Source organism: Saccostrea echinata, unplaced genomic scaffold (assembly GCF_033153115.1).
Source record: "Saccostrea echinata isolate AGI-Se365-2 ecotype Australia unplaced genomic scaffold, CSIRO_AGI_Sech_v1 ptg000025l, whole genome shotgun sequence".
NCBI lineage: Eukaryota > Metazoa > Mollusca > Bivalvia > Ostreida > Ostreidae > Saccostrea > Saccostrea echinata.
The window spans coordinates 23,159,109-23,169,684 of NW_026889774.1; the positions used below are offsets into that span (position 1 = coordinate 23,159,109).

At 30.3% G+C, this 10,576-nt stretch overlaps 1 protein-coding gene across 1 annotated transcript; it reads right to left on the reverse strand.

Annotated features, from left to right (window-relative positions):
* Nucleotides 1-496: 496 nt before the first annotated feature.
* LOC133192729 (uncharacterized) lies at nucleotides 497-8,365 on the reverse strand. The gene is made up of 4 exons (XM_061328732.1): nucleotides 8,131-8,365; nucleotides 7,162-7,563; nucleotides 3,415-3,501; nucleotides 497-2,911 (listed from the first exon to the last, which is right to left on the reverse strand). Exons 1-4 carry the CDS (start codon nucleotides 8,360-8,362, stop codon nucleotides 2,826-2,828), a joined length of 807 nt encoding a protein of 268 aa, XP_061184716.1. The 5' UTR covers nucleotides 8,363-8,365; the 3' UTR covers nucleotides 497-2,825.
* Between the last annotated feature and the right edge of the window lie 2,211 nt (nucleotides 8,366-10,576).

The following is a 10,576-nucleotide window of genomic DNA, read 5'->3' on the forward strand; positions in this document are numbered from 1 at the left end:
TTGTTTTCAACAAACTAGTAAAGCAAAGTTCTAAAATTTGATTTTCAATTTTTTTTTTTTAAACCAAAGCTTCCGACACAAACGTTTAAAAAAAGAATTTTGTGAATACTTGGGAAACTTGCTATCCATATTATTGAATAACTTAACTCAAGTAAGTGCAATGTGTTAGTTAAAGCGGATAATTATGCGATCCTTCGTCAGGAATGTAGACATGTACAAAACGGTTAGAAAAATTAACCCCTTATTCCAAATAAATTGTTTGATAAGCCCAAGCATCACGTACTTGGACATGAGAAGAATTTATCAATATATATAAATATTTTTTTTCTCACTCTCTCCCTCTCTCTCTCCCTCTCTATATAGATATCCATTTTCAAAGAAAATCTCTCTCTCTCTCTCTCAATTTATGGATCAAGGAAGAGGTACTGGTTGTTGCTTTGAATTTTAACATGTACTACTATACATGTTCAATATATTCCATAAAAAATGCTATTGCTTATTAAAGTTATATTTTATTTGGATTACGAAAAACAATAATAAAATATACATATTTACACAAGGGTAAAGAACTATTTGAACTTAAGAAAACACTATGCAAAATTAACTTCTTCTCATATGTATGTACATGTATGAAAAATATTATAATAGTGGACAGTGATCAATCTCATAAATCTCGGGCTGCAAAAGATACTTATCGTGAACAGGGTAAAAGACAGAATCCTGGAAACACAAGTAGTGGAATCAGGTGTCTAGCAGGAGTAAGCATCCCCTGTGACCGTCATATCCCCTGTGACCGTCACACCCGCCTTGAGCCTTCTGTATTGATGAATCAACGGAGTAATTGGTATGAAATGATGGCCTAACAATTTTGTTATGTCACAGATCAGTCAAATACAATGTCTGTATTTGCAATGAAGGTCATGTTACAGCTATTCTACAAAAACATGACCAATTAAGAATTTTTTATATCGCTTACAAATTTACCGTTGTAATATCTTAACTATAGATTTAAAGGTCGATTTCAACTCTAAGACTTAACATACACACATGGTTTTGTAATAATTTACCGATATATATGCAGTTAAAGTTTTGATATGAACATACTGTAATGTTGAAAAACGTATTCCACTGCATACACTGCATACGCTTCATACATTTACAAATTTCAAGATGAAATTTTCAGCCGTAAAAGCGTTCCGAATAGATTGCAATGAATGTTAAAAAAGTTTTTTATTCAATTTTAAAAAGAGAACAAAGCACTTCTCGCAAAGAAATGCATGGATCTTCTTTCATGTGAAATCATAGCATGTCGCTAAAAATCGATTAACTTCCGTAACGATTTTGCTTTAAATTTCACGCACAGAATGCAGATTTCAAAAAGAACTGAAACCTATCTGAAAGTGACCACGGAACCTAATGCCATCGATTCTAGTTGCGAGTCAGCTTTTATAGACGATTACATTTTCGACATAACACAATTAATTAGACAAAAACAGTTGTCTCTCCTAAAAATTTAACTTCCGTAACGGTAATTCAGGAAAGTTTTTGCATTAAAGGTATAAACTTTTATTTATTATTTTGGGAGCGAAATGCTTCATACTTTTGTTTTATATCCTAAAACAAACTTTAATTTTAACTGTTGCCGAGAATTTTAACTTTTATAGCTTGGAATTAACTTCCGTAACGATTTACTTCCGTAACGATATTTTTCCCGAAATTTTTACTTAATTTCGGATTCATGCGAGACTTCATGAATCATACTTAAGCGTTCTATACTGAACATCAGAAACTAAAAAATGTTCAAATTCAGCTTTATTTAAAAATAATAAGACTTTGATCAGCATTAACTTCCGCAACATTACATTAAAATCAATGGTATATTGAAATTGTTGTAAAAAGTTAACGATACCAGATTTGTGGACAATTCTTTTTTTTTTTTTTCTTTTTTTTTTTTTGGTAAGTTCACTGATTTGTCATTTAGTGAGTTATGATGTTCACTTAGCTATTTGAAACAATTATTTTTTCATGTTTTATACCCTGAATTGGTCCATTTATCGTAGAATGAAGGTATAACGTTCATCGAATTTGCAAAATTCTGACTTCATAAGAGATTTATAACAGGCTAACAGCCATGTAACAAAATTTTACAGAGGAAAAAATCCAGTGTAAGCCATGTGCGACATTCAGAAAAAATATGTACAGAAAATGTATTTATATTCTAATACAACACATGACATAATATGATATCTTATTCAACGAATCCATGACTCCAACATTTAAATGTAGAAAACCATTAATCAGCTTTTAAATCTAAACGCTAGCCTACTTGATAAAGGGTGTCTTGTTCGTTTTTGGATATAATCGAATTTTGAATTGTATGGATCCATAGATTAAACCGCACTGACTTTTCAGTGGCGAAAAAATTTTGCAGCCCGAATTATTTATGAGTTTTTGATAAGCTGTTTTAAGTTAAAAAATTGATTTCTTTATTTTCTGTTAACTTGGAAAAGGTACATGAACATTAGATATTATTTACTGTCTCGTAATATACTGAACTGAAACAAGTGAAAGCAATCTTGTAGCAAACAGATCTACAACTGGTAAAATAAGAACACCGCATTAGAATATCTTTCTACCGATTATATATTACTATATTTTTTGGATAAAGTTGGCTTTCCGTTATTTAAAGAAATTACGAAACAAAAACTTGTGTTTCTAACATTGAATGTCAAACTACAAAACGTAACATAGAACAAATTAAAACTCTTCTCTTATTTTACAAGTTTCTATTTTTACAGTAAATAGGAGAAAACATTTAAAAGATTTTAGCGACACGATCTATTTCTTTTTTCGCTCTTTTTATTTCTTTTTCCTTTCTTTCTTCTTCTATTTCTTTTCCTCCTTTTCTTACCTGCAATTAATAAGTTTAATAATTAAAGTTGAGTAAATCCAAAGTTATGACGTTAGAGAATAACAAAATAGCTCAGAATGGTCTCAACCAACCATCACTGCCAATTACTACCTTTTCAATTTACAATACAGGGCGATGCTTTTATATGTTTGCATCACAATATTTAAGACACCTATATTGATATGACTTTGTTATTCTAGTAAAGTTATCATGTTATTTTAGAAAGCGGTTGTTAATATGACACAATGGCTGAAATAAATTTTATTTGTTCTTTTCTGAGAATCAGCAGACACCTAATAACTTTTTGACTTGAAATCCTCAAAGTATATATACATGTATATCAATATAATAAAAACAATTTCAAGTCTACGAAAATAAAGTACTTGTTCATAAATAAAATATATTATATTGAATAAATTAAAGCATTAGAATGTTAGCTGGGACATCAAAATGAAATGATTCTTTATCTGTCCTAAAATAAAAATCATGTAAAGAAATCTAACCTCTTTTATTTTGTTTGATGAACGTTTGAGCGCTTACTTTGTCCATCACTTCATCACATATCGAATTGTTCTGCATACTGCTTACAACTAAAATTTAAACAAATCACCCCGATCTCACAATATTTTTTTTCATGCGTTATGAACATAAAACCACTTAAGGATGACATTTACTCAGACAAAAAACTCCACCGATAAGAGCGAAAAACCATCTAAGGTACATTGTACATCTATAATTGTAGTATTATTATTGACTTTCAAATAACTAGGCCAATGACCTATTTTTCATGCTTGTAGCCCCTGAGTATTTCTCGGAAAATACCTCAGTTTTTTACACTAATATTTCTTTTACTCAAAGAATATTACAAGCAACAAAACTCTTCTAGATAAAAGGTTGTATTTGTTGTATTTGTTGACAAGGTCATTGTATGGACCATAAAACTTGCGAAATGATGACTTCAAACAAAACTGTTGATATCCTTGTTTCATCAACTTGTTTGTCAGTAGCTTGCTTCGTTTAAGAAATTGTTCGTATGTAGAGCATGCTCATGTGCATCGTATCAACTGGGAGACAAAAAACCCCATATGCAGGTGATAAGGGTACTGTATATTGCTACATAAGTAAGGGAAGTTGTCGATTTAAAAATTGAAGTCATCCCGTTTATCATGAAGCTTTGTTAGTAGGTTACCATTAAAGTCTTTTTCTAGTAAAATATCCAAATATGAAATAGATGTGTCAGACTTTTGGGATCTTTTATTTCAAGCTCACTGAGATATATCGAGTGGACATGTGAATGGAAGTAACTATTGTTAATTGATAATACGTCACCGATATATCTTAATGTCGAGTTAAAGGACACAGCAAGTGTCTTCTTCTCGTTTAGAAGTTTTTGAATAAATTCTGCTTTATATAAATACAAAAATAGGTCTGCTAACAAGGGGGCGCAATATTACTCATGGGAATTCCAACAGATTGTTGGACACGTTATTTCTGGTGACGTAAATATAGTTAATAATGAGTACCTTAAATCACTTATTTTAAAGGGGCTAAACTTTAGGGAACCCCGGTCTATTAACTGGAATCATAATTTCATAAATATTTTGAAATAAATTCTGTGGAATATTACGCCAGGCGATGGACCAGACATGAAAAAGAAGCAGTGACACTTAAATTGTCAGAATGGATTAAATGTATCAGTTATATGTTAAAATCTTGCATTAAAGGGTTTTTATCACGTATCTATATTTCTTAAAAATAAAGCACTATTATATTCTTGAAACATATAATTATCGTTTAATTATGAAATAATGTTGAAAACAGCCGAAATTAGACGATAAAACGCCCGTAATATAAGGTCCTCGAAGTAAAAATCTCCAACAATTAGATAGGGGTCACGTGGTACTGAAACGTCATAGGTGTCAATAGAACTCGTAAAGCTTATCGTAAGAAAAATTATTTTGAATAGATTTTTACGCTAAATAAATAGAATACACAATATGGCCGGTTGAAATTTTGACATCGACTATATTCCTTTGGTTATGGACGGTCAATCTTTTATGTATGAACGTCTAGCAAAGAGAAATAACCAGAAAATATGCCGAGAAGTCACCGAAGACGAAGCTGTTGATTACTCGGGACTTCGACTAAAGAGAATGAATTACTGAAGTTTAACTTCGTAAACATTTATAAATATGGGGATTTTAAATTCTCCTTTATTATTATTTTTAATTAATTATACATAAATAAATCCAGTATATCTTCTATCTGTTCCAGCAGTGAATATCATGTAATAGAAATGACACTCTTCAATGGCGCCGTACGCCATTACGAAGTTAACAACATTCCTACTAGATTCTGTGCGATTTTTTAAAATGCGTGTTTGTCATTTATCATTTTTTTTTATAGGTATCTTTCCTTAAAATATTTTATAGGACAGAAAAAAAAATTGTGATCGATCGAACATAAACGATTGTTTTGAATGGAGATAAACGCCATCGCATTTGCAGAAAAAGGCCCCCTTTCATCTTTCGACCAAGTCTAGGAAATGTGGGAAAAAAATTCCTAAGACCTTTCTTGTGCACATTTGTGCATCCTAAGGTCATAAATTATACCTTACTAGCTGTCAATTATCCATTTATCAGTTAATTATTTTATAACAGGTTTAACAGACACAACAAATGAGCCCTTTTTTATACACAATAAGTACTTCGCTTGACCAGAATTGACACCTATGACGTCAGAGCAATGGCGCGTAACATCGGCGATCAAAATATGCATATTGAGAAATTCTTTGAATCGCTGAAACATCAAAAATATTAATTTTCTAGCAAAGATTTTTAAATATATGATTTTAATTGCATGTGAACTTTGTCATATCAAAAAATTTTGAGACGTGATAAAAACCCTTTAAGCGATTGAGGGGCAGTATGAAAACCATCTATCCTTCTGTGTTCAATAATTCGGAAGTGAAAAAAGAATTAGACTACACGATCAGTATGTACTGGTCCCAGCAAAAAAGCAGGTAACAACATTGTCTTTGTTTGCAAGGCTCATTATTTGAATTGTATTTTAGAAGAACTGAGATTTAATTCTACAAGTGGCAATCCAACTTATACCCATAACTCCCTTTCTAAGGAGGAAATTCTTCAAAATCACATGTCATTTTTGAATATTTTTAATATCCCAACAACCAAAATGAATTTTAATTATCATATTTATATTCTGAAACTTCATAAACATCCTTACAAACAAAAATACATAGCGGGTTCCAGTATATGTTTTACCAAGCCTCTTTACTCCTCACTAAATATTTACAGCAGTGAAGGAGAAACTTCAGGAGTGGGCTTGGTAGAACATTTACTGAAACCGCTGTGTATCGTCGTTTGTAAGGATTTTTTATGGATTTTCGTAATCCAGTGTAGGTATGGTGATTCAAATTCATCTTGATTGTTGAGAATATTAAAAAAATATTAAAATTGACATATGGTTTTAAAGAATTTCCTCCTTAGAAAGGGAGCTATGGGTATAAGTTGGATTATCACTTGCAGAATTAAATCCTAGTTCCTCTAAAATACAATGAAATAATGAGCCATACAAACAAAGACAATGTTGTTACCTGCTTTGTCAGCTAGGACCAGTACATACTGATCGTGTAATCTAATTTTTGTATCATTTCTGCATTGTCGAAGACAGAAGGATAGATGCATGTCATTGAAGTATTTGAAATAATACATGAGCTTTAACTCACACAATATTTGCAAAATGAGGTTTAAAAACACAAAGAATTTCAGCTTTTTGAGTAATATTGAAAGAAAAAAATATGACAAAAATGAAAAATTAAAATTTCATCTGAATTTCTTCTGCATCACCATAATTTTTACATTTGTTCTGGCATATTTTCTTCATATAATAAAATATTAAATTATTAAATTGATATTGATTTATAACATGGTTATTTTATGCGTCTATAACATTTTTGATTTAACATTTTGTACTTTATAGCATTCCATTTCTGTCATCTTAAACCCTAAGTAAACGTCATCCTTAAGAGTTGAATCTTTCGTTATGAATGAAAATCGTGTTAATTTTAAATTGAAAGAATTCTGAGACAGTTTGTTACTTTAAATTACAATGTACATTGATATATACACATTCATTATAAGAACTACATTACGTAACATACATATTTCCATTTTTTTTTTCATTGCACATGTTTAAAAACAAATTGTAAAATACTTAAGAAATCTTACTTTTCATACAGATTAGGAAACCCCTGCTTCCAGAGTCCACACAATTTTCATGAGCCACGAAATTCGTTTTGAATTCAAGTTTTATATGCTTCAGATCAGAAATGGCAATTTCTAGATAATCAGACCCTCTTCTTATATTTTTGGAATCGTTTCCATGCTGAATAACTAGATGGTCGCCGCGAATTTTGTTGATGTCAGACCACAGAACCCGCAGTGCCAAAGTGGAATTAATGTGCTTTTTGTAAGTTTTAAACTTTAAAGAATAAATCAAATCAGCATAACAATATAAGTAATTCCAAGGAAAATTACGTTGACTTCGGACAATAGTTGTCTGTTCTCCTAACTCTCTAATAGCGTCCTTTTCGGATGTTTCCTTGGAGATCAAATCATAGATCTTTGTATCTAAGCAGATAAATAAAACCCAGTGTTATATACCATAAACAGGATAAGCATTTTATATAAACAAAAAAATTAAAATGAACAAAAATCATTTATTTAAAATTGTCAGGTCTTGCAATCTTATTGTACATCGAGTTAGAATCATTTAGTTGCAAGATGCAAGGAAGAGGGACTTACATAAAATATAGACAAAAATAATATTTATTGTAATATTTTTTTCAGAGGTTATATCACTTGGATTTCTGGTTTGTTTTACTTTATTTCAGTCGTCTCGATAGAAAAGAAATATTTCAAACTTTCTTTGCAGGAATTAAATAAATTATTTTATTAGGCATGGATTTTTTTAAAATCAAACATTGTGAAATTATAAATTAATTTATGTTGTGTATTTCAATTATTAACATTATTAGAATGTTTTATTAAATGATTTCAAGCAACAGTACATGTTTTTTATTGTATTTTCGTCAAAGATATGGATGCTAAAATTTGGTGGATATTTGGAATGAAACAGGTAATGTTTGTTTAAAAAGGTCTAAAAATGCCAAATTTTGGAAAGATTACTTATGGTACCTTTTTTGAGACATCGCATGTTATTCTCAAACCATCTTTTCCTCCTCTTCAATCCTTTTCGTCTGATCTTAATCGTACATTTCTTTTTCCACATACAATATATTGGTGAGCTCCTCAAACTGTCATCTAGTAAATCAACACCGTCTGTCTTAAAATATTTGTTTTTGTAGCCAGAAACTTGTATCAGTTGACTTTCATTTTTGCACATGACAGATAATTCTCTCTGTTTCATCTCAACTGTGAATAAAAATATTGAAGATTAAAAAGTCTTTTCTTTCTATTTTTATTTTAATGTTCCCTTACTCAATATGCACACAGAAAATTTAGCATTTGGTTAAAGTTTCGAATGATATTTAACTTACCTAAACTTATTTAAACTTATAAATTAAAAAAAAAAGGAATGCATTATCATTATTATTATTATTATTATCATTATTATTATTATTATTATTGTTGTTGTTGTTGTTTAATTAATCAATAAATTAATTAATTAATTTTCAGCATTTATTTATTTTTATTATTATTATAAATCAACTATTTAGCAAAATTGAATAAAAATATTTGCTATATATATCATAATTTATAATGATACAAATAAAATTTAACTAATCACACGATGCCCATTACAATTCTTACCTGTAACGCTAATCAGCCAAAACGTCATTAGCAAAAGAACTGGTGATGCATACATAGTCATTTGTTTTGGATTATATACTTGAGCTTGTCTTAAAGCGTCCCGTTGCACATTGCAAATCAGATCCAAATTTACCTTATTAAATTATGTCAGGCTACTACAATTTCTGAGAGAATATAGGTTATTGTTGCTTTTTTATCATATCAGCTCATTTTATACGAACTTGTAAACAATGAATGGAGAACATTCTCAGACAATTTCCGTCCGTCCTCAGTTAATCACAGTGTATATTCAGCTTTTGATTTCCTTTAACAACGTAACGGACATGTCTAGCTTTTACACTCACACCATTTTAATATCAATTTTAAGTGTTGTTAAAATGCATAGAAGAAAATAACGTAATTTTGTAGTATGTTGTAGAATATGGATAATAATAAAGCTCCATTTGTAACTTGTCTCTTTACTCCAGCGGTGAGAGAATTGTAAAAAGAAAAAAAATTAGCAAAAACAGTTTCTTATCCCGTTCTTTATCTGAACGAATTCTGCACATGCATATGCTGATTTGTAACATCTTTTTGAAATGTACTTTATGCACGAATACTCTCATGGCCTTGAAAAACAAGAAATCGCCAAAGATGATATCGCCAGACACATTTGTAATTTGGTAAGAGGAATTCTTAATTAAATTGATCATTCATAATCCACCTACTCATTAAACAAAGAATTGAGACAGAATGTTACCCCATGTACTTATTCACGTCAAAGTCAACAAACCTACAAAATATTTCAAATATTATGGATACAAAAATGCATTCTTATCTATACATAAAAGATTACCCACATCAGGAGTTAGTTAATGAATTTCCAGGTCTCGACATGGGTCAACGCAACAAATTGAAAACATATAATCCTTTAGATTCTATAATAATTCTAAAATGTTTAATCATCCATAACAGAGAAGAAAGTGTTACATAACCTACAATGAGGTATAATTCAAGACCAAGGTTAAACTTCAATAGGCACATATGTATTTATATCATATGAATTTGCACTTTACATGCGTGAAGTAAGTCGTTTGAGACAATCGTTTCAGGGAATCCTCAACCCAGAAACATGTTTTAGTACTCATGTCAAATCAAAGGTTGAAACCAAAGTGGCGGTATCTCATTTTTGTTTAGTTATCTGTTAATGCTTAGCAAAAAGCACCGTTTTTCTCTCATTTACCAATTTAAGGATCAAGGCAAACTCTGATGGTGAATTGAAAATATCTCTGATTTTTCCATGTGTGATGCTACAAGATAATCTACCACAATGTTCAAAGAAAATTTGGGGGGGGGGGGGGGGTTGCGTCTCAGTTGACAATGGTTTTCTTGGAGTGAAAATTTTCAATGTTACCTTCAACTACATGCAGTATTTATATGATATTGCATCTTTAGGCATATGTTCAACAATATATGATTAAAAAATTGTATCCCTAAAAATCTTATAATCACTAAAGAACAACGATGACGAAATATTTAAGATTGTTCGCGCTTCTTGTCTTGGACTGGGATGTGAAAGAGACGGCTGGAGAATTCAACTTGTTAAACGTCATTTATTACTAATTTATATCAAATAAATGTACCCTGCACTAGTTCGACACATTAATATGATTTTAACTATTCTAAATACACAATATACTCAGTTTACGTGTTACCTTGTCATGACATCAAAATAAGAAGAGACAGGCAGAATCATAGGAAAGAAAACAACACTTTTTATTGTGTTTTTTTATTCTAACAAGAATAGAAACAAACAACAATAAAATAAATA